Source organism: Rhagoletis pomonella, unplaced genomic scaffold, assembly GCF_013731165.1.
Source record: "Rhagoletis pomonella isolate Grant_MI unplaced genomic scaffold, Rhpom_1.0 Rhpom_scaffold_01182, whole genome shotgun sequence".
NCBI lineage: Eukaryota > Metazoa > Arthropoda > Insecta > Diptera > Tephritidae > Rhagoletis > Rhagoletis pomonella.
The window spans coordinates 17,014-42,541 of NW_023459736.1; the positions used below are offsets into that span (position 1 = coordinate 17,014).

Here is a 25,528-nt window from a genome sequence, read left to right on the forward strand (position 1 = left end):
CGCCTGTGGAGTTCTGCGGTAAGCATTTTCAGAGAATTTCCATTCCGCAGTAAGTTCATCGAGTACCTCGTGTAATTAAAATGATTTTTATTTGTGATTTATATAAAAGATATAATCATAAATAATACATATTAATATTCTATGACATATTCCGAAAATAGTGTAGTGGCTTTTAACAAATATGGCGATGTCCTGCCGAAATAACAAGTGTTTAATTTTGTGACTGGGTGGTTGCGTGTCGGACGATTACAGGCCAGACATTTGCAATTAGAAAACAATAAAACTAAATGCGCATGAAAAATATGTACGATAGAAGTGCAAATCAATTTGCTTCCGTACAAATATAAAATAAGTCAAGAAATTGAACCTAAAACATATTGTGCGACGAAAAAAAACTTTGTATGCAAAAGACTGCAGTTGCAAAAAGTAGCGCTTACAAAAGCGAAACGCCATTAGTGCCGCCTTTCTAGAGTTGCCAACAAACAAAATAAAAGTGTTAAATTCCAGTTGCAGCTAAACTGACTGAAAGAGGTATCATATATTAAAAATAAATTGAATTACGAATTTTTAAATAAAAATTAAGAATTGTAAATTGGCATTATTGAATAATGGGTCAAGTTTTCGCTTTTGCTCGTTCGTCGAAAAAAATCACTTTCGCTGACATTTTGCCAAATTTTGGCAATACTACTTGTCTGCCATGCCCTAGCGAGTTACGAGTGAAGGCTCCGTTATGCATACTTGGCATTGCTTGAGAGTTGTCACATAAGGAATCTGTTAAATGAGCTTCGCGTGTAAGCGGTTACCCAACGCACAGTATTACATACGTAAAAGTCTGTAGGTTTTTGATTTCTACGTAAAAATGGTATAGCAGTGCATGCAATGCCAAGTATGCATAACAGAGCCTTGAGAGTTCATGCCATGATTCAATAATACAAGGTTAGATAATTATTGACAGCTGCGGTTTGACACTCCCTTACAAAAGGTTGCATTTACGAAGGACAGAGAAAGGGCAAGAATGCAATCCCTTGTTACGAAAATGGTAGTAGAAAAGTACGCAAAATAGGCAATTATTAGTGAAATTCCTTTCGTAAATTCTAATGTATTTGCAGGAAATCTGGCATTTTAAACGAAATGTTGATCGTAATATTGATATATCTACGTGAATTACGTAATGTATATGCTACTTAGCCGTATAAAAACTGCAAAATGACTCAAAATTAAAATAAGACTACTATGAGATTGATGTAAACATCCAATGCTTATGTTTTCATCAGTTAAATATGCTTCATATGCATATGCAAATAAACATTGCACAAAAGCTTATACTTTTATTTCTCACCAAAGCTACACTGTTTCCATGTAAATTTGCAAAGAAGCAACACGGTGCCACTGCTAAGGGAGCGGTGCGAGAGAGACAACTGTCAATTTATCGAACCTTGTATTATTGAATCATGAGTTCATGCTACTCGGTAGGTACGTGCGTTGGATCGACCACTCGGTGTTTCGCGCGCTGCCTTTGTGTGTGTGTATGCATGAGGGCTCGACGAATGCGTACAAACTTCATGGCATCAGTGACAGAAGAGCAGCGAGTAGATGGAAAAGCATGGAAGAAAGGAGAAAAAAGTGCACGGATTTTTTGACAATTGAAAGAATTTACACATAATTTTCGCAAAAAAGGATTGTTTAATTATTTAAATGCAACTCAAAATTAAGTGAAAGTTAAAGAACATGTGAATAATATTGCATTTAATGTAAAATAATTTTAAAGATTTCTAGTTTGGTTGAAAATGGTATTTTTTAATTGCTTTTGTTTATCTCTTTTTTTTTCTGGATTCATGATTGTGGTCGGGCTCGGTCGGTTGCTTGTTGGTCGGTCGGGTCGGTTACGTTTTGGTTTCGTCGGTTTTGTACGTTGGGGTTTTGTTTTTAGTGGTGTGTTTGGTGGTCTGACAGCGTTGCATTATATTAGGGCGTGCGTAAAATCTTAAATCGTACTTTGTAAATAATTTAAATAAGTGTACATATGTACATATATGATTTGAAATAGGTTATGGGGATATGGAATTTGATTGAAATGGCTTCCTAATATTGTGAATTATTTTGAGGCGGGCACTAAAAATGGAAGGGGTGTGTAATTTTCCAATTATCGCACTTTAAAGTGAAAAACCAGATTCAATGACCCATTCCTTTTTTCCTCCGGCCCCTACAAGCCTCAAGGAAAGTATTGTGAAAACGGGTAAAATTAGTACATAGTACTGCAGTAAGAGGAAAGAGAATTCTGTTGATTGAGGGTCCTGATCTTCAGCGTGTTCGTGGGCCGGATGCAACTGGTCGAAATTTGCGGTATTTTAGCTATTTTGGAGGGCTTGGTAGACGAGCCCGGTGGTACGAAAAAAAAAGAGGCAGGTCATTGAATTCTTTGGTCTTTACCTCCCCCCTTGATTTATTGTTCCAGCCACAATATTTGGGCCTTTTCTGTTTTGTTTATTTCATGAGCTCGTGAACTTATCTGGGCATCTCTAATACATTGTGCTTTTATTTAAAACAAAATTGCATAAAACGTAGTGCAGTGTCATATTAATTTTCCGACCGTATTAGCCTGATTCGTGTTAGAACCCTACATTTGCACTGAATATAGTATTTTCTTATTTTGAAGGGTTTCGTAGAAGTGCGGATGTCAAGTTAGGGAGAGGAGTGTTTCATTTTATTTTAAAGTTTCACATTTTATAGCAGTCGCCATCTATTGATTAGTCCTACTCGAAATCATAATTAAACATTTTTGAAAAAAATGTGTAGTTTACGTACTAAGATTTTGCTTCGTACTTAGGGCTCGCAAGTCGAAATCCTACATGCCTATGCAACCCTATTGCGGTGTTTAAGCATTTTTTTTTTTGTTCGCTTGCTTGGTGTATGTGCGGTTTACGTTTCCGACTGTGGTTGATGGTTGCGTGCGGGTGTATGTGTGTTTGCTTGTGGTGGCGCTACCACTCGTTACCTACCGACAATCTTCTCGCTACTCGTCAGTTGCCACCACACGCATAACACCGTCGCGGGCGCCTTGACTGGCTGTGGCTGCGCTGTGTAGTGGTTACGTGTGTGTAGCTTTGTGTGCACAATTCTACGTATCGAAAAGACATGTAAAAGACAATACGGAAAAAAACCAACGAGCGAGCGAGCAAAAGTAGAAAAAGTTGTGCAAAATAATAAAAATTCAATAAAATATAAAAATGTCTATAAAAATTAATAAAAACTATCGCAAACGGTGCATAAGATTGTAATGCAACAAAATTATATAAATTTTTGTACATATTTGTAGCTAAATATAGTGGAAAAGACTTCTAAAAAGTGAGCAAATCGTTTTTTTTTTCGAGTAAGGAAGCGCAAGTAGTCTATAGTGCAAGAAAGTGTGCAAGACACGACGAGCAAAAGTCGGGAGGCGCAGGCAGCCATAGGGCTAGAAAGCACAAAGCAGCCAATTAAGTCCAACCTGCAGGAAGATTTAAATGCAAAAGCTACTACGCTTGTGGGGGCGATTACATCTGTTTTCGCAGGAGATCTGGATGGCAGTAGCGAAATAAACGACAGCAGTAAGAATTGGTTGAATTTTGTGCGAAGTGAACCAGACACTTCCACAATACAATTTGTACGGCAAGCGAATTGTGCCAACATAGACAATAACGTTGAAAATAATATATAAACCAAGTGGGACGTGTAAAAGCCAAGCATTGAGTGATCTTTTCGGCTGAATAACCAAGGAGCTGTTCCAAACATTACCAGCCTGCATTTGAACGGTACGAAATCATAAGAAGTATAACAGCAAACCGACAACTCTGCAATAGGATCGACTTTTCACCATAACAGACGCGGCAACAGTAGCAGCAACCAGAGCAGTTGTGTTGTTTAGAGCACAAAATGTATCCTGCACCGGTGCGTCATCCCTCTGCGGGGGTAAGTGTACACAAATATATTGCTGCACAATTTATTCTGTTTTATTTACTTCGTATCCATCTAATGCTTTCCAAATATTTTCTTTTTCATGCACAAAAAACAATACACGCAATGGTAAATAAAACTATATACGACGTAATCGTGAATTATCAATGGAAATTCAAAAAACAAATAGGGGCCACCACCTCAAGGCCCATTGAAGTTTACAATCGTTGACACACTTGAACGTATCAAGGAGGAATTCAACTTTTTGCAAGCACAATATCATACGTAAGTATTGCAATATGTTTTGCAGATATATTTGTAAGCAGCATTGAAAGCAGATTAACTTTAAATTAAAATGATAGCGTTTCTAATAGATGTAAGATCGCCCCATTGATATATTCTATACGTTTTACAAATCAGACTTCTCAAGCACGCTTTCTACCGTGTTACTGCTAATAAGCCTTTTTCGCTTGCCAATATTTACTTGAAAATTATTTCCCTGATGTTTGCGTTTAGTTTTTTGCGTGACGTACTAGGTATGTACATATGTATGTATGTATATGTACGCATGTATGCATGTACATTTAATAGTTTTTACTGAGCTTACAGAGAAATTATTGTGGTTATTTACCACCCAAACGAATACAACACGCCCACGAGAAACGACGTAAACTTAACTTAACTTATCAATTTAGTTTGCTTGTATGTACACGTGTCTAAAATATGTCTGTTGTACTAAAATATGTTGATATTGTTCCTTTGATATTTGACATGTATTTGCTTACTTTGTTGTTTACTGCTGACGAAGAAAGGATTTTAACATTAGTGCATCAATAAAATAATTTAACAATACGCTGCGTGTTATACCTAGTCACAACAAACATTTTGGTTGAACGATTAGAATTCGGTAGAAGGCTAGAAGACGATTAGAGAAACTGTTGAGAATTATAGTATTCTCTACAAAAAGGGAACTTAGTTCTCAATATCGACAAAAAGAAATGTTCTTTATCTAATCGTAGTCCAACGCTGAATTCTAATTGGTTGCTAATATCTAGTGTGTGTGTGTAAAGGCTTGTTTGTTTATAAAAGTTTTATTCTTGGTAAATTGTGATTCCTTTTGGCCCTGTTCTCCGTTTACAAATTGACGCAAATAGAAAGCGCGCCAAAGGACATTACTTCAAAACGTTCCCACGACAGTCGGGGGGGGTCTACGTAACCGGAACGACCCAGATTTATATTTGGCCAAGGACTGTCACTCCAGCAATACTCCCCAAAAACTCTTTGGGGAACTTGTATGCTGCTACAACAACAACAACATTACTTCAAAACACTTAAAGCATTAGACGATTTTAATGCTGCTACAACAGCAAGAACTTTATAAGTCATGATGTCTAAGATATATGTATATCTGCCCACATACTGCCTCTTCAGCAACCGTCCCCCAAATATTATTTTGCAACAAAATACATTTTTATCGACTACTACTGAGGAGTGCATCAACAGACTTTGGAAAAATGCTTAAATGTTTAACTTTAAGTGCTTTAGCTAAGGTCGGTTTACACAGTTTTAACTATAAAGAGTAACTTTTTCATTTCTATACCTGACGCCACATATTTGCATGTACATAATATGTATGTACATATGTATGTAAAAACCTATGTATTTAAAAAAAAAAAAACATTGACAATGACTACGCATGCTTCTAAATATTGGCCTAAATCTTATCTCAAAAATTTTGTTTTATTACTTGTACGTTTCTAATTAATTATAATCTACACTTGGCTAATACTTTTAGATTAACGCTATAATGCACATACATATGTATGTACGTATTTCCATTAGGGTTACGACTTTTAATTAAAAAAAAAAAAACAACAATCAACGGACCGACCAATGAAATTTTTTGCTTTATTTTTTAAGCTGTCATTGAAACAAGTTTAAGTTACGAAATTAGTTTTGGGCCTGGTTCCCGAAAATCTGCAATAACAACAATTGCGGGAAAGAAAAAAACCAAAAGTTCCGAAAGATCAAAAAAATAAAAAAAATAACCTTAGACTCGAAACAATACTGAAAAGTCTTTAAAAAAAAAACTTCGAAAAGTGTGAAATCTTTTCATTTATTATTATTGCCTAAGAAATAAAAAAGGAAAACTTACCGGCTTTTACTGCTTCAAAAATATTGACCAGGCTTTGAAATTTATTTTTGTGTTATAAAAATAAATTTGTGGAAAAACAATCTATGTTTCAAAATCAAGCTTTTATTAAGTTCAAAAAATCGCACAAGGAAAACAAGTGTATATTTAGGTGTTTTAAGTCCACCTCTTGCGAATATACCCTTATTTTTCCAATTAGCTGCTTTTTGTTAGTCTTAGTTTCTCCAAACTTTTTCGCGTTTCCTCCAAATCTTTACCGAATGTGTTTCAAAAGCGTTTGTGTGGCTTACATTTTTTATTTATATTTGTTTAGCATTTAATTTTTATTTTTTTATTTAATTATTTATTTATTTAAATTTTAAAAATTTAGAAAGAACCGAATATCATTGAATAAACCAAACTTTTCACAAAAAGGTGTCCAAAATTTTGCAACTGAATAAAACTGAAACTGAAAATTTTGCAGAATTTTCTAAACCAGAACCCATAAAAAAAAAAAACAAATGACCTTATTCATAAAAAAGAAGTAATTTTTAAGCAAAAAACAAAACGGTCTTCAATTCGCCTATACAATTTTTTGATTACCGTTAATTTCTTCATGATCCAATGATTGGAACTAAACGAAATTAGTATGGGACCACCTGTGAGGTATTATTGCAATCGCTTAACGTAGTCCAAAGTTATGCGGTAACATACATAAAAAAAAATAAATAAATAAATAAATTACTCCGACGAATTGATAACGTTATCCTTTTATGAAGTCGGTTAATAAACTAGATTTAAAGAACTTTACAAAGCGGTTAAAGCGACTTTATTTCTTATGAATTTGGGTGTCGGAATCAGCAACATAAAATTTGAGCAGGCAAAACAGACCCGGCGCTTGTAGACTTACAGTGGACATTGTAGTTTAGTATGTTCCACTTGTTCCCAGTTATTTCAGTCGAGTACATGCATTTTTTTCATTCGTCGCTAGCAGTGATGGCTATCATGAATGTATGTGTCGCAAGTAGCCGATCTGTTAACCAGTTATCGCTCTGCAATCTTTCCCTGTTAGCGCCAGTAAAAATCAGCGTGTACATATGTATGTATGTATACATATACCGGTGTTGAAAATTCATACTTTTTGGTAAGGAATTTCACTCCAGCATCATTCCTCAAACACTCTTTTGTAACACCGCAACAACAACAATAACAACCTGCCATCTTTTGTCCTTATATAACCTCAAAGTTCTCAATATGGTGCTTTTGACAATCACATTCACTATTTGTTTTCTTCGATGCCCTTATGATCTGGAGCGCAATATACATATATGCAGCTGACTATTTGTGGCTAGCATATCCACCGCTTTCCTGTTTCTTAGAACATTTGTGGACTCATTAGGCAGTTTGCAGTACACTCGAGCTCTTATCACAATATCATTTTTGAATCATCAGTGTATTTATTAAAGGTCATACGACGCCTCTAAATCTTACTATGCTAAGTCTGCCTAAAACTCGAATGACTTAGCATGCTATGGTTCGGAGGTGTCGATATGGCGACCGGGTGCCATACCTTTAGGTTATCTTTTTTCTTCATTTATGATATGGAACTTTCCTAATTATAGCCCGGCGCCATGTGATCCGTATCAAGTACATATATCTCTCATGCCTATTAAGCTATCTTCGATAGGGCTGTGCGATTAATTGATTATTCAAAATTTTAATTAATCATAAATTAAATAACTCAATTATTCGATTAATTGGAAATTATGATTACTCAAATGTTCAGTTACTCGAGTAATCAAGATTTTGATTAACCAAAAACAAAAATATTTGAGTAATTTGCTTTATGATTAATCAACATTATGAATAAAATGAGTAATGAACATTTCAAAGTACTCTTTACATACATACATATAAAGCAGTTGAAGTTCCTTGATACTTTGAAAAAAACGTTTCCGTTTTCAAAAATAAAAAGGAAATACATACATACATACATATTTTTTTCATATACAGAATATAAAAAAGAAAATAAGCATTTTCCAAAGCAAACTCTTTTAACGAGCAAAATTAATTTTTTTGAGTAATCATATTTCAAGTAACTCGATTAATCATCGTTTTGAGTAATGAAAATCTTGATTACTCGAGTAATTGATTAACCGAATAACTGATTAACCAACTTGCTCGAGTAATCGAATAATCGCACAGCCCTAATCTTCGAAGGCTTTCTAGGTGGTGTTATTGGAAAAGCTGATGTGATTTTTTTATTCGTACCACGTTTTAGAATGTCAAATTGAAATATTTTGTTTTGCAGATTTTGGCAGTTCATTGAAAAATATTAATTTCTGTTTTTCGAATATCTTCATATTGATAATGTCACCTGATGTCACCTATTAACGGAGGAAAGTATTTATGAAATTTGTCATATTTCCACTTTTATTCTCGTTTGATTAAAACCAAAAAAAAAAAAAAAAATGTTTCATAACATTTAAATTAACTTTGTCGCCAAACGAAAGTCAACCAAATCCAAAGATAACACAACATCGCGCCTTCTTTATGACCTAAAACTTTTGCTATGAATTCAAGTGTTACAAGTGTGTTTATACTTTGTGTGCCATGCTAGTGGTTGACTTCATTTTGGTGTTGTTGGTGTTTATTGTTGTTAAGTACTTACCAAGTTAGTGACTTTTCTTAGGCAGTTATTGTTGTGCACTCACTACATTAGGGTTTTTTTTTTTAATTTCCTTATGGCAAATATACCACCAATGATTGCTTAGAGTTACATATTTGTATTTAACTTTAAAAATGTATTTAAATTTGCTCATTTCATATTTGGAAGCAAAAAGATATTCAAATGCCAGATATTCGATTTGCAAAAGCATCTATCTATGTAAAAAGGTGGTGGTAAGGATCCTTTTGTCGCCGTATGCTAAGAGCCTTCTTTTCCATGCTTAACACTTCCTCTTCAAGCTTACGTACGTTAAGCAGAGCAGAGAGACTTTATTGTTGTTCTTAGAGCATTTTTTTTTGTCAAAAGAAAAAAATTATGAAACAGCGCCGCAGCTTTAGATAAGTGCACACATGCCGCCTACGTATATTTGTATGTACATAGTAGATATTTACACATGTTCTTGCAGAGTGACAACTCACAGTGGGTTCGTAAGGCCTAATTTGTTGAAAAATTGGTAAGCGCTTAAGCTGATATGAAGCAAACGCCATAACCATAGCTAAAAACCGTTAAGTAAATGAGTGCAATTTTTTCAAAGTTTATTTCCTTTGGGCAATTATCTGATTTAATGGCAATTTTGTGGCAGCGCAGCGCTTTTTTAATATTTTGAAAATGCCGTTGGAGTGCAGACACTCCCAACTTGTTTCTCTGTTGGTGTTGTTGTTGTGTCGGACAAATTAATAGAGTCGCGATCTTTTTCCAAGCTTGACTATTTTTTATTCATTTGTTTAGTGCTTATTAATTTTTATAAAAGTATAGCTCATTTTCTAACAACATCTGAATCAAAGTTTCAGACTTTGTGCAAAAGTTGTAAAAATTCTGCAAATATTCAACAAAATGTTAAACTTTTTTAATCAGAAACTTTATACGAAATTCGGGTAAACAGTTTTGAAGTCCATTAAATTTTAGTATGATAAAGTGCAAATCGAAGTTGGTAAATTATCTCGTTGATTTTTGTTAATTTTTATTTTTGCTGACAGTCACCCATTTTCTTCCATAGTAATTTCGACAATTTAATGGATTACGACCCTGGATGCAAACAAGGTTTTATAAATATTTTTTATTTCATTTATTTTTGACACATTTCATTTTACAAATCTCGTAAAATCAAATTAAAACTTAAATATACTATACGGACAACTACTTGTTTATATCATTGTTTTCGTTTCCGATCCATCCAGAGCGTATTTTAATTGTTGCACTGGCATGTAGAGAAAGCGATTTCGCTCACGCTATTATTCATCTTTATTGAGTCTATGATTTACAATCTTGCAGACTAGAAACTTGGCTAAAGAGTATTACAAAATTAATGTTAAATTTTAATATGAAATAAGGCAGGTTCTGCAATTCACTTTTCGAGTGAATTTCAAACCCATTCAATTTGAATTAAAAGTGACAAGCGGATTGCAGAACCTGCCTGTATATATTTTATTATTGGGAAGGGGATACCTTGGAGGTGGTTCCATACTAATTTGATTTAGTTCAGATATGATTGGATTGGATATTCGGTGATTGAAGGAAGTTTTTTTTTTTTAATTACATGTAACTTGGAGGTGTTTTTGCTTTTGCATTTTTTTTTGTTTAATAACAATTCATATACATATTTCTAGTAAATTTTTATTTTTTATTTATTTTTTTTTTTTGAAGAATTTTTAATCTAATATCAATTTTTAAATCGTTTAAATTCGGCAACATTTTCTGTTCCAATTTAATATAATTTTATTATTTTTATTAAAATGTTTGCCTATTTGCTTCACTATGCATCACAACGACGTCCCCCGCTAAACTTCACTCCTCTTCAATTTACTTCTCAATCGCAATAGTAAGCACCGAAAAACGTTTGCTTCACGCTCATGCACACAATGCGCCTTCAAAATAACCCAGCAGCAACGATAAAACACAACAACAACTTTCTATACTACACTTCACTCTATATTCGACACTCGTGTCATTGTTTTTTTTTTTGTTGCTTCAGCTTTTAGCAGTTTGTTGTGTGTACACAAAATGTACCTACGTACATATGTATGTACAGTCATGTGAAAAATAATAGGTGCACGGCATATTGACCATTTTTGACTACTTTCTTTTGTTTGTTTAATGTTTGTTATTTTAAAAAAAGCGTTGTAAAATATAGCTCCTTGTCCTTACAAGTGATTGCAAACTTTTTAAAAAATATGAAAAATTTAACTAAAGTTTACCACAACAATAAACTTGTTAAAAATTTTTAGAAAAATTTTGAGTATGTAGTAAATTCTAGCGAAGTTTCAAGTGGCTACGGATTTGTGTCCCAATTTCTTTTCACTTGACTGTACATATGTACAAATGCTATACGTATGTATGAATGAATGTGAATATTTGTATTGTGTGTTTATTTTCTTTTTATGTTTTGGTTTTTGTGCTCGGCGGCCGTTTCACGCGAAATAAAGGCAAACAAAACGACTAGCTAAGAGGAGGCAGCATCAGCAGCACCATCACCAGCACCAGCACCGGGCAGGAAGGTAGGCAAGCAAGCGAGCGAGCAGGCAGACGAACAGACAAGTACGAGGTAGATCAGACCAGGCTGATAGACAGTAGCACAGTCAGCATCCGAAAACCGGTTCCCCTCGTGTTCTGCTCACCGTGTTTTTCTGTTCTGTTGGCGGTGTTCACACTATGTTTTTTTGCTCTTGTTGTTAAATTCAACAAATGGACGGACACAAATATTTGGATGGCCGTAAACATACATATGTACATACCTATGAAATGGTTGGCCAAGTGACTGACAAGCGGTTGGATGCTGCTCATGAGTTCTCGATTACTTGCTATGGTCTGGAATGGGATGTGTGCATGCGTGCGTGCTTGGATGTGCACACATACATAGTACATACCACGAAGTAGATACATATTTGTGTAGGATAACAATCTACCCTACTTGATTTGATCTTTTCTCGGGCCAACCGAACGTGAGGCTTAGCTAGCTGCTCTTCTCTTGGACTGCTGCTGCGCTACACTGTCGATCTTTATTATTATTGTAATTATTTCTGATACCACCGAGTACTTGTATGCGTGTGTGCCTTTCTCGATGCGTGCGTTTTGCACAAAATCATCAGGGAATTACGTAGAGGAAATGAGGCACAAAGTGTGTACTACAAGGCTAACAGAGCAAAAAAAAGTATGCATAGAATTTAACATGAACTAAAGGGATCGCTATGTACGTTCCGGGAAGTATACATACCTATGTGGCTACTCAAACCATAAAGGAGAGAATACTTAAAACACTTTATTGCCATTATTGGTAGAGCACTGCTGCACAGTGATTTAGACTTTTCTTGGCATGTATTTATGTAGGGCACTGAATTTTTATTATTTTTTTTTGTGAGTAGATACTGGCGGTAAGACATACAGCTACCGATTAGTAATCTTTTCCCCACTTAACACGTCCAGCATTTGTGCCGGCTAAGCATCAAGATCGCCGACCTCAGCCAGCAGACATTGACCACGACCCAACCCAAAGTTATATTCCCCATACCTCATTGGCCAAGAGAATGATGAGCGTTAAGTAGCAGGCCGAACTTCTTCCTTCCCATAATCGAACCCGTCTTACGGTAAAAATTACGACGAAAGAAGTTCTGTCCCACTTCTCCGGGCAACACAGAAAGGAGAATTCTGAGTGGTAAAGGTTATAATCCGAAGACCGCCTATGCAGAAAGAAGTTCTGTCTCACTTCTGCGGCAACACATAATCCACGTAATTTTTACCGTGGATCTACGGTAAAAGTCACCGTGGCGCGTGTGTGTAGACACTGCCTAATAAAAAGGCGCTTACTTTTACAAAATTTTACTGTTACATGGTGAAACCGTTTGTGTTAAACAAAAAAAATAAAATGGGACAATTTTTTCAAACCCTACCATGAATTGAGTACTATTTTAAAACATGGTTACTTTCAAAGTAACAGTGACACTGTGCGAATAATAATCGCCTCGGGTTTCCTTTTCCCCTTTCCATGTCGCTTTTTTATTAACCATGGTTTTGTGGGCGCACAAAGCTATTAAGTCCTTGTCCGCACATACATACATACATACACGCATATTTATTTGCCTTTCCCCTTTTTCACTGGAATTGTGCTTTGTTATTTGTATTTCTTCCTTACGCCCCTATGCTTTCGTACTGGCTTCTCCTTGCGCATGAATTGCCTTTGCCTTGGTGAATGTTTTTTTGTGCCTTGACGTGTTTACAATTTTTTATTTATTTTTATTTATTTTTTTTTTGTGTACTGCCTGTTCGACTCGAAGTATGACTCCGCGCTTTAATTATACTACTTACTTTGATAGTGATTAATTGCCTTAATTAATCTATGCTCTGTATGTTGTTATTTTTCTTCAACTCGAGCGTTTCTTTCATCTGCCCTGCATTTCTTTTACAGCGATTTATACCTACGCTTTTCATCAACATCTTATTTTGTATTAAGTCAAAAGCTTTCTGCTGCCTCATGCTGCTTGCCAACACATTGAATATTAAACATGCTTACTGATTTCCCTTTGTATTTGTTCTTTTCCTGCTTTGCAGATTAAAGTTGGAGTGCGAAAAGCTTGCCAATGAGAAAACCGAAATGCAGCGCCATTATGTTATGGTAATTTCTAAACTACATGAAAAATTGTTTATGCTATATACATATATTTTTTTATAAACATGTTTTTTTTTTTAATAATACTTTTTTCCTCAATTTACCTTTCAGTACTACGAGATGTCATATGGCCTTAATGTTGAAATGCACAAACAGGTAATTTCCTCTTACACAAATAAATACAAACAAACACATATAAAATACACCAGCTCATTCAATAAACACATCCCTCCTGCCTCGCCGCTTCACTGCTTGCCAGCCTGCCTCTTCCGCACTGCTCGCAAACAATGTCGGCAAATGTAAAGTAAAGAAGCAAAGCCATAGCGGTGTGGTCGTCGAGTGCAACGAGGCAGGCGGAAAAACGAGTGCTGAAGGGCGCGCACACTCCTGTCGGCGCTTTCGTGCAGCAAGAAATTAAGCCACAATTACATAAATATATGTACACAAACATTGTTTGCTACAAACGCCTATATTTACACAGTCTAGCATATAAAAAGTCATTTAATGTGTTTTTGCCCTTTTTTCGCCTTATAATTTGTTCTCATTTTTTTTTATATTTTTTCTTTACCTTTTTCTATGCACGCTCGCTTTCCGCCCGAACAACGTAAACAATGAAATAAAAAAAAAAACACATTACATAAAAATGTATCGCCTGCAACTATATAACATCGTTTGTTTGTTCAATCGCTTACTTGTCCAACTTCTCATCCTGCGCCACAGACGGAAATTGCCAAGCGTTTGAATACTTTGATAAATCAGCTGCTACCATTTTTACAAGCCGATCATCAACAGCAGGTCTTAAATGCCGTGGAGCGCGCGAAACAAGTTACAATGCAAGAATTAAATCTAATCATCGGGGTAAGTTTTATTGCGTTACACCTTTCTTCTTTTCGTTTCTACACTTCATCATCATTCTATATTACTCGCTCTTAATGATGGTACTGCAATTAATACGTTAAGCGTATTAAAGCGCATACATCTCAGTTATTTTGTTGTAATACAATACTATTTTGTAATCATGATGTGAATGCACAGAACGCACAAGAGGTTAAAGAGATGCGTACATTTTGAGGATCACAGCAAGATATTTTAATTACCCAGAGTGTTTCTTTTTTTTTTTTTTTGATAGTTTCCATGTTTTTTAGCTGAATTGTATTATGCCTCACTTTTGTAACAATAAAAGCCGAGTCTATAAATATCTGGCATTACCCCGCACTCACAATCCATAATCGAATAGTTTCGAGGTTTAAATAACCAACTCATAATGCACTAGTTTTTACTTGAGACCTACCTACGCTACCGCTAGCGCGCTAGTTAGCATTTGTCTGCCAATAATTATATTAGGTCAGGAAAGGTAAGGTAAGACAATGTAAGATTGTTCTTTGTGATACCACAATAATTATGTATTATGCTGTGGTCTTTTTGAGCGAATCGTCTCGTATTCATTTTCACTCGCCAATACCAGCTTGCTTTGCGGCGCATTAGAACAAATTTCGAACTGTTTCGGTACCATCTACCTTCCACGTCCATTTTTGGTAGGTTGATTTCTCTTTATATTTGTAAAACGTGTACCGTATTTCAATCAAGTCGGACAATAAATACTGTCAATGTCAAGCCCCCCTTTTCCATAAACCTCACAGTTCTTTTGCCATGAAAAGTATTCTATATGTTAATCCAGATAATAAGCTATCTACGTGCCGAATTTCATTCCAATCCGCTCAACCGTTTCAATGGAGAGATAAATACTAAAATGGGCCACAATCACGAGTTTTAGTTAAATGAACATATGTACATACAAATCTTATTTGGTACTGCAACCTTTGTCGTTTTGGGCCGAGTCCAAAAAATTTCGCTAATTGCCCCTCTCCTTTGCAAATTTGCGTTATTTGTTCATCCCAAGTGCAGACAGGTCCTTCTGCACTTAGTCCTTCGCAATCGTATATTTTTTACACTTAACTATGCCGAGATCGTTCAAAAGCTCATACAGTTCAGACCGACGCTCTATATCCATATGTATTGGATTGTCTAAAACCTCACTTGGTCTCGAAACGGCGCGGAGATGTCCTTCCCAAATTGAACTGAGCTGAAGGATGCGCTCTACGCAACTCGTAACGATCAATATATAAATGTAATGAGTTCAAGGAAAGGTTTTCGTTGCAAATATAGTAAGCTTTTGATTATTTCATAATAATCATATGTTTGTGAATTTTATAATTGCGGTTGTTCTAAAATTTAATTTCTATTTGTGTTGACAAGATTGTCGTATATTCACTAAAAAATGTAAATCCCCAGCTTACAAAAAAAAAAAAATATTGTTAACAGTCTTCTTACTATGCTACCAACAACAAAGATAAGATATGATATATTCTTTTCCGATCACCTTACATTTTTTAAATTGTTAAAGAGGATCTGTTGGATAAGTTGAAGTAGAAAATATGTAAAATGCTGTTCCCCATTGGAAAACCAAATTCATGAAAAGCTTAACACACATCTTAAGTCACTCGGCCAAAAATTTAAAGAGCTCGCCTGGACAGTTTAGATACATATTCCCCATGTAGCCCGGACCTTGCCTCGTGCGACTATTTCAGCTTGTTTCAGCTTTAATACATACTTTTGAAATTAAGTTAGTTATATTTTCGCCTCGAATTCGTGGAAGTTATACAATGGCGAGATTCACAGTTAACCAGAAAAGTAGCTAAAGGTCATTGATCAAAGGAGTTTTTGATTTTATTAAGCATATATCTGCATTTCTCAACATTGATCTTAATTATAAAATAAATTCGTCCCCTCGAGCTTCTAAAACGAACCTGTGAATAAATGGGACGATTATGGATTGCACCGGCACCTCAAATGGGTTGCCGATGGGCAACGCTACTGAAAAAGAAATGTATATTATGAATAGCAACTAAAGTTAAAATCAAGTTCGATTGCTATTCGTAATCGACCCATAAGATTTCTATAAAGGCTAGGTGTAAAAAGTGCATAAGTCTTCTATAGAAAAAGTTCTCATACTTTTTTGATATGACTTATTAAAAAAAGAAAAAAATCTAACCTCCATTTAAGTCTAATTTCTAGGTTATCATCATAACATGTAATATTTTATGTATTTATTGGCCGTTACTAAGCTTACTTTTCTGTTTGTTGTATGTATGCATTTGGAGAAAAAGATGAATAAAAATATCAAAAGTGTAATTGGTTTGACAGCGGATTTTTGATTAGTTTTGCGAAATTGCCTGTGGTGAACTTTATTGAATTTCTTCCGTTTTATTGTTAGCCTATTACCGATTTGCTAAAAACAAGTAATCCATTATGGGTATTCATACAAACGCTTAAATGCCAGGTAACCGCGTAAGCCTCGTTAATAAACCAGTTTTTCATACAAAATTAAGTAAGTTTACAAGGTTTACGCGCTCACGAGGCATTTATGCATTGGATGCGCAGCAACACAATTATGACTTGTTTTAACCCTTATCGAGTGCTAATGTGCCCATATTGCCCAAGAATGTTATAGATGGAATATATGCGTCATATTTTACCTTTTTTTTTGAAAATAAATTGAAAAATAAATTAAAAATTTAAATGCATAAATCGTATATTTAGGGGATTCACAAGACGTCTTAAGCGTTGTAACGTAAAATAACTTATAATGTTTTTACGGGATTTTTACTTACGACTTATGACATTTTGACGCAAAGACGTCTTGTGATTCCACTAATTATATACAGAGTACGCGATAAGGGCTAACTCAAATATGTACGCAAACAAATTTTGTGAAAAAATTTAATTGACAAGTCATTAAGAAAGTTTTTATTCAGGGATATTTACGCTTTATTATTTAGAAATGACTTATTAAAACTTTCCGTCAATGCATTACAAAGCGAATTGTTTGCCAATTTCTTACTTATTTGTTTACACTTTTTTTAATAAACATATTCTAATACTTAATTTCTTTTTCATTTTATTTTATGCTCACTTTCATTCAAAAAATAAAAAAAAAAAACCAATGCAACAAAAATTGACTATTAAAAAAATATATAAATTCTTCATACACATCAATTTGTTTGATGTTGCAACGCGCAGCATCAGCATCAGGGAATTCAACAACTTCTAGTAAGTTCCTTTTTCACTTTCTAAATACATTTATTACTGCTATATCTCCACCACTAGTTTTATTAATCTAATGCTCAGTTACTTGTTCGGCGTTTCTTTCCTAAATTTTTATTATTTTATTATTTTTCCCCTAACAATTTCATGTTAACAATTAACATAAAAAAAAACTATTATGCATATGGACATTGTTACCGCATTTTATGAAACAATAATATATAATCTGAAACGTTTAAATTTTGTCCTGTCGTGTGCATTCATGCCCGTGCGCGTTCGTTCGTTTGTTACTCGCCCTAATCGTTAGTTAATAACGATAGCATAGCACACACGCCGTTAATCGTTTAAGCTTCTTGCTTTTCAAATTATTCTCATATTGGTTATGTCTTTCTGCTAATTTCGTTTTTAATCAGCCTTATCGTGAATTCCTTAAGAATTAGGTTTCACAACAAAAAAAAAAAAACTTTTCCAAATCTGTTTTTATTTTGCATTTGAATTTATGGGAGCAGTTTATTCAGTTTGAATTGGCGATAAGGATGTTTCATCTCTTACGATTTTCTTGTTTTTATGTGTGTTTGTTCGCTTGCATACTTTGGCCTTATGTCTAACACGTAAATTAAGAAAAAAAAACCTCTTTTTTCGACTCATGGTACATTTCGTGGCTTTTCTTTCTTTACAACAACAATTTTCGAAGTAGTTATTTTTTCCAAATTTTTTTCCGATTCGCGTGTTTCGTAGTGTTTTAGGTTTTCTTATAGACACCATTAGTTTAGCTCTTATAATAAGAGCATACATATATGTATATGCTCGATTCATGTTGGTCTGTTCTGAGCAATTATCTCTCTTAATTTGATTCGGCATATTCTATGAAGACGCAATCAAAAGAGATGTTGTAGAATCAGCTATTTATTCTTGTCTTCGGTTTCTACCCTAATTAATAAAGAAAAGCTTTGAATCTTCTGAAGTCCTACTTATCCACTGAGTCCCTCGGTTTGGGAAAAAAGTACTGCCCTCAATGCTGCTTGTGAATGTAGTGAAATGATGGAAGTAACCATGAACCTCGAAATCTTTTAGTGTGTATATTTTTTTCTTAAATTTCATCTATTCAGAAAGTGTTTGCATTTGTCTTTTTTTTTTTGTACTTTTGTTTCGATTTCCTCTTTCCTATATCTTTATTCTAGCTCCGGATCTTTTTTATAAGTACTCGGTTTTTCGGTAATATTTTCCCGTCTTCAGTTGTATGTTTTGTTTGTATTGAATTATATTTGCTTTGCATGGCATTACGCTTTTGTGCTTGGCGCTCTCCGCTTTTGCTATTCATCTACCCGTGTGGACTTATCCGTTTTCAGTTAAACGTTAGTGGAAATTACAAAATTATTTTTATGGTTCTTGGAATTGTTAGTTAAAAATTCTGCTGTCAAATCGCTATATTTTATACAAATTATATTTGCAATTGAATTAAAGAAAAAATGCAGAATACTGAATGTTTGGAGATACATATGTATACATACATCAAATCTTTTAATGCTTACTAGATTACACTTTGTTAAGTCATATTTTAACTTTCTTTAAAGTTTATAATTGCTTTTAGTTATACGCAAATCAATAAAGAGGAAAAAAGATACCATACGCTGCAACCGTTTTGTTTTTTTTTTTTTTAATTTCGCTGCCCTAACTGAGTGAAGGATTTTTTTTTTGAACAAATGTTATATCGAATATCCAATTGGCATTGAAATGACAAGATATTTTTGCCACTTACTATTTTATTAACGTAATGACACGTGCAATTTGAAGTGTCCCACAATGTCTGAAACATTTTTTTTTTTTTTGAACTGAATGTCCAGTGGAAATCCCGTATTACAAAACGTGCAAAAATATGTGTGTAGGATATCGGAGAATATATATTATTTCAAAATGCCATTGACCTAATAATTTGATATGAACATGGCCCTAAATCGTGCAATTTGGGCATTATTCTCAGTTTCGGCTGATATTGTGGTAGGATCTCAATTTGGTCATACACAAAACTGTTACCTGAAATTCGGCTCGAATTGAGGACATTGTGAACTCAATTTCAAATGAAATATATTTTAACGACATTTTTTATATAATTTTTTATTATTTTAATGCCTAGTGAAAATTCGGCATAAGCGTTATTGTGAATGATTCTGAAGAAAGGTTTGCGGCTAATAAACAACGCAAAAAACTTGTTCTAAACAAAAACAAAATAATGAAATCAAATATTCGTTAAAAACCATAAAGAACACAGATTAGCTATAATTTTGAATTTGCTAAGGGATCAGCCGAGAATCAAACGAAGCCTTAAGCTGCAGTGCGCACAAACTTTCAAATTCAAATTTCAGATCGGAATTGAGAATCGAAATTGCGCAATTCGGGGATAATAGAAACACACTTCTAGCTTTTTTAATACATATGTGGATTTTGTGAAAACTAGATTTACTTAGAAATTATCAGATTAATTTTTACATAACTTGAATTTGAATGGGTTAACAAAAACGCGTTGAAATTATTATTTTTTTTTATAAATTAGCCTCTCTGATAAATTAATTTTTTCCTCTTAATATTTTTAATTGAATGAATTCTTATTGTTTGAATACCCTCAGTTAAAACGTATCCTTTATATTTCTCGTGTTGCATAAAAGAGGGTTTAATTTATTCCATACATACTTAAAATGCTGGAATTTCAAATTTTCATAAATTTCTTTGCCCTCATCGCGCTACGCTTGTTTTTCTCGCCGTCATTTCACTTCGTGCAACAAAACAAAAAAAATTAACCTTAAATCTGTCATACTCTGCCGTCCATCACCATTGGTTCGTTGTTTGTTAACTCTTTTTGAATGTGTGTTTTTTGACCTCTTGTTTAATGAATTTCTTTAATTTAAAACTTTTTCTATGCTTAACCCAAAATATACGTATTTTAAAGCAGCTTAGTAAAAGCAATTATATGAATGAATACTCCAATTAAAATAAGCTAATAAAATAACATCTTTCACTTTCTATCTTTCTCACTTGCATGCTCCGTTGACATTGCTCCCGCACATGCAGCAGCAAATACATGCACAACAAGTGCCCGGTGGTCCGCCACAACCGATGGCTGGCTTAGCGCCATTAGCTGGCCCATTTGGTGCTCTGGGCGCTTCCATGGGTTTACCACATGCGCCACAAGGCCTGCTGAAAGCACCAACAGATCATCATCGTCCCGACATTAAACCAACCGGACTGGATGGACCAGCTGGCGCTGAAGAACGTTTGGTAAGTGTACTATGTTTATAATATATTTATTTGTAAGATTCCCTCTTGTTTAATATACACATATTTTCGTTATTTCTTAACCGCAGCGCAATTCAGTGTCACCAGCTGATCGCGAGAAATATCGTACACGTTCACCATTGGACATCGAAAATGATGCGAAGCGTCGAAAAGACGAAAAACTACAAGTGAGTACATATGTACATACATAGATAGTTATAGTGTTTATGCCATAAAGGCTTAGCTGGCAAGGCGAACGCGCGAAATTAGCAATGCAATTGTTTGAATTGTGCATAAATGATTATGTATTTGTCTATTACGAAGCAATATTAATCGCCCTCTGTATGTACCTAATATTAATCTAAGTTTATTAATATCTACGTATTACAAAAATCAAAACTTCACTATCGTATTACTACCTACAACATCAAAAAACACCACCACCACACTGTCCTGCTCGCCTAGACAAGTTTATAAACTTTTTTTTTTTTACATTTAAACAATTGTAAATAAATATGCGTTTGTGAGCGTCAATTAAAGGCGCTAATGAAATGCTTATACACTTTGGCTTTGGTTAATTTATATACTTGTATCAGTTCAATCACAAATGAATGATTACAAAACTGTATTGTTCTTTTGTATTGGCATACTTGCTACAATGTATGCATTGTTATTGCCAAAGAATATATGTAATAAGCAAATATTGAAGTAAATTGTAAAACCATGTGCCTTCAGGCATAACTAATGTAAGCCACACATAAGAAAATTAGTTGTTGCTAAATTTATTTGCAGTAAAATTGTAAAACTCAACTCACCATAATATTTTGTTACAAACAAAGAAGCAGTAAAAAAGCAAAGAAGTAAAAAGTTAATACAAGAGTAGCAGCAGGATGGCGCTGTGCCTATGCACGTCTGTCCTTTAGTAGAGTTTATTTGTTTCTTACCCAACAATATTAAATGCAGTTAAATAAAGTTAAGCTATAGTTTTAACTCTAATTTAGTTTCTAGCAATACTGTGTATTTGGTTTGTAATAGTAGTAGTAGTAGTAGTAGTAGTGGCGTTTGTTATTTTTGCTGTTTGCATATTTCTTGCTTTTTGTAGTACGCTCTGGCGCCATTTTATGTATTCTGTTATTTTTAATTTTCGTTCGTTTTTCTTTGCTGGTATGGCTGTTTAGTGTTTAAAAAAATGCTGGCTTATTTTTTATATTGTGGTTACTATTTGTTGGTTTTAGTTAGTAGTATTTTCAAAAACTAGTACTACCCCAAAGTAACTTATTCTTTTTATATCTTCCGAAACCACTATACCAGAATGCTATTTGTATGCTGCTCTGCTGTCTGCCATTCTATTTATCAAATATTTGGTATATTTATTTTCGTTAGCCGGCAGTTGTTAACGCAGTTTTTTCTCTCCTGCCACTCACTTCTCTCGCTTGGTCACTTTCTTTTTTTCTTGTATCGATTTAGCTTAACTGTGTTTTTCGTATAAAGTATTTAATTTAGTATTTGATTTGAATTTGCTTTAGTAGAAATGCATAAACAAAAAATACAAAAAAAAAAAACAGTGCGTGCGTTGATAATATTTTTTATTTTTTTTCAAAATTTTTGCAGGAGGATGAAGGAGAGAAAAGCGATCAAGATTTAGTCGTAGATGTTGCAAATGAAATGGTGAGTTGAGTTTGTTGACCAGAAAAAAATTAAAAGAACAACATTGTCAATATCACAATATAAGAAAAATATTAGTAAATTAAACAAAATAAATAGCCCAAGTCCTTTCCCTACACCCGCATTCCGGCCGCTTTACTACTTCCACATTATTCTTTTAAATCTTCATCTATGCTTATTTAGTCTTGATTATCAGTGTTAAGTTATGAACTTGTTTTTCTTGCATCACAGGAATCCCACTCGCCACGTCCAAATGGCGAACACATGTCAATGGAAGCGCGCGATCGTGAAAGTCTGAACGGTGAACGTCTCGATAAGCCGGGCAGTAGTGGTGTCAAACCGCCAACAGACCGACCACCATCTCGTTCCGGCTCCAGCTCTTCGCGTTCAACTCCCAGCCTAAAAACTAAAGATGTGAGCTCTCAAGACTTTTTGCTCATCATTTAAATATTTTTCTAATTGCATATTAATTTTTGAATTTTCACCCTTCTACAGATGGACAAGCCAGGCACACCGGGCGCCAAGGCACGCACTCCCACCCCAAATGCTGCCGCACCAGCACCGGGCGTAAATCCCAAACAGCTGATGCCACAAGGCGGACCACCGCCAGCTGGTTACCCAGCCTCTCCATATCAGCGGCCTGCTGACCCCTATCAAAGACCACCATCCGATCCGGCATATGGTCGACCGCCACCACTACCCTACGATCCGCATGCGCACGTACGAACAAATGGCATTCCACATCCTCAAGCGCTAACTGGTGGAAAGCCGTAAGTAAACTCATTGCATACATTTTATTTTCAAAAAAGGAAGAAAGAAGAAAATAGCGTGCTGCCAAGAATACGAAAGCGAAAGATCTCTGTTTTTTCTTTGGACTTGTCATTCTGCAGAAATTTATATAATACATTTTGATGTTGTGACAATGCTAATGGATTAATTAGTTTTAATCTAAAGCCTAAATTATAACTTTTACTCTAAATTGCTCAGCAGCACCTTTTGTCGGGAAAGAAGATTTACTTAAAAAATATACAAATTTACAATAGATTTAAAATTGTAATTAAATTTTACAATTCATTTCCCTTGCAGTGCTTATTCGTTCCACATGAATGGCGAAGGCAGCTTACAGCCAGTGCCGTTCCCTTCAGACGCACTGGTCGGTGTCGGTATACCACGACACGCCCGACAAATCAACACTCTATCACACGGCGAAGTCGTGTGTGCCGTCACCATTTCGAATCCCACGAAGTACGTTTATACAGGTGGCAAAGGCTGCGTTAAAGTTTGGGACATCTCACAGCCGAACAATAAAAATCCAGTCAGTCAATTGGACTGTCTGCAACGTGACAATTATATACGCTCCGTTAAATTACTGCCCGATGGTCGCACGTTAATTGTGGGCGGCGAGGCGTCTAATCTCTCCATATGGGACTTGGCCAGTCCGACGCCACGCATTAAAGCCGAATTGACATCGGCAGCGCCGGCTTGTTATGCGCTCGCCATAAGTCCCGATTCGAAGGTGTGCTTCTCGTGCTGTAGCGATGGCAATATAGCCGTCTGGGATCTACACAATGAAATACTGGTGCGTCAATTCCAAGGACACACTGATGGCGCCTCATGCATCGACATCAGTCCGGATGGTTCACGTCTGTGGACTGGCGGACTAGATAATACGGTGCGTTCATGGGATTTGCGTGAGGGACGGCAATTGCAGCAACACGATTTCAGTTCTCAAATATTCTCGCTGGGCTATTGTCCGACAGGTAAATGACGAATTGGCGATAGAATTGAGACATTGTTATACTCTAATCTAATTCAATAGGCGAATGGCTCGCTGTGGGTATGGAGAATTCGCATGTTGAAGTGTTGCACGCATCCAAACCAGACAAATATCAGCTGCATCTGCATGAAAGCTGTGTGCTCTCATTGCGTTTTGCCACCTGCGGCAAATGGTTCGTCTCCACTGGCAAGGATAATCTATTGAATGCCTGGCGAACACCTTATGGCGCTAGCATATTCCAGGTGAGTTCAGTTTTAATTTAGTGCCCGAAATTATTACAAACATTGACATGCATTTATGCTAAATAAACCTGCCATTTTTTCTAACTCACATCTACAGTCGAAAGAAACTTCATCCGTACTTAGCTGCGACATATCAACCGATGACAAATACATAGTGACGGGCTCCGGCGACAAAAAAGCAACGGTTTACGAAGTTATTTACTAATAAGTTTTCTTTTGTAAAAGTTTGCTATCATCTAAAGAAGAATAAGGAGAAAAAGAACGCAATGTTTTCTTATGTGCAAACATTTAAATATCCACACTGCTACATCCATACACTAACACACACATCTACATGCAAATGAGCCTACGCAAATAAGTTGCATAAAAAATGTAAAATGTGTGTGAGTGCAACGTGAATGCAAATACCGTTGCGAAAGGGCAAAAGAACACAAAAATAATTCGCACTCTACATAGTGGCTTCGATAGGACTCGAGAGCATCAAAGTCAGGCAAAATAAGAATAAGAAAAACAGAAAAAAAAATCACTTGATTAGTAGGAGTACTAAAGCACAGGAAATTTCGGGCATAAAAGAATATATTCATATAATAAACGGACATACACATGGAGAGAGCATGGAGAGATGTAGCTGAACTTAACGAGCAAACAGTGGTTTAAGCAAAGGAGGATAACAAAAGATAAAAGAAAATGAAAATAAAACGAAGGAACACGAGTTATAATTGAAAATATATAATTATAAATAATAAAATAAACAAATTGTAGATTATAAGTAGCTATAAGTAAACTAAAGTTAAAAAGAGACAAGAGAAAAACATAAAAATAAACGAAAAAACTAAGCATACAAACGCGCAGCAAGAGTAAAGCAGAAATTAAATTAAATATATTGAAAAGAAACAAAAAATATATAGCAACATCTTAGGTTAAGCAGACGAAGAATAAAGTATGAATGTAGCTGTCTGAAGAGTGCAGCTCCGAGAGCAGTTAAACTTTTCTTGTTTGTAATGAGCTCGGCTTTTAAGTGAGCTACGTGGTGGAGGCGGACTTAAGTAGAGATCAACGCTAGTGTCTAATCGAGCGC

The 25,528-nt window shown here is 35.1% G+C and overlaps 1 protein-coding gene across 11 annotated transcripts; it reads left to right on the top strand.

The window, feature by feature from the left end:
• The first annotated feature begins 23 nt into the window (after nt 1-23).
• LOC118752038 (protein groucho) lies at nt 24-25,427 on the top strand. 11 transcript variants are annotated; one of them, XM_036486877.1, is made up of 16 exons: nt 24-49; nt 162-531; nt 3,317-3,948; nt 4,124-4,218; nt 13,335-13,398; nt 13,504-13,548; nt 14,113-14,250; nt 17,473-17,502; nt 20,563-20,769; nt 20,856-20,954; nt 22,378-22,434; nt 22,663-22,845; nt 22,927-23,201; nt 23,518-24,191; nt 24,251-24,450; nt 24,548-25,427. In XM_036486877.1, the coding sequence occupies exons 3-16, from the start codon at nt 3,913-3,915 to the stop codon at nt 24,653-24,655; spliced, it is 2,211 nt and encodes a 736-aa protein (XP_036342770.1). In that variant the 5' UTR covers nt 24-49; nt 162-531; nt 3,317-3,912; the 3' UTR covers nt 24,656-25,427. The 11 variants fall into 11 exon arrangements, with proteins under 11 accessions (XP_036342770.1, XP_036342769.1, XP_036342768.1 ...); XM_036486876.1 differs by having other exon boundaries at nt 26-71; XM_036486875.1 differs by having other exon boundaries at nt 31-531.
• Nucleotides 25,428-25,528: the final 101 nt, after the last annotated feature.

What these genes read in the sequence shown, in the direction of transcription:
- LOC118752038 (XM_036486877.1), top strand. Translation starts at nt 3,913, where the DNA reads ATGTATCCTGCACCGGTGCGTCATCCCTCTGCGGGG. An exon ending in TGCGTCATCCCTCTGCGGGG is followed by an intron (nt 3,949 to 4,123) that starts GTAAGTGTACAC and finishes AAAAACAAATAG; the next exon opens with GGGCCACCACCTCAAGGCCC. An exon ending in AATTAAATCTAATCATCGGG is followed by an intron (nt 14,251 to 17,472) that starts GTAAGTTTTATT and finishes TGCAACGCGCAG; the next exon opens with CATCAGCATCAGGGAATTCA.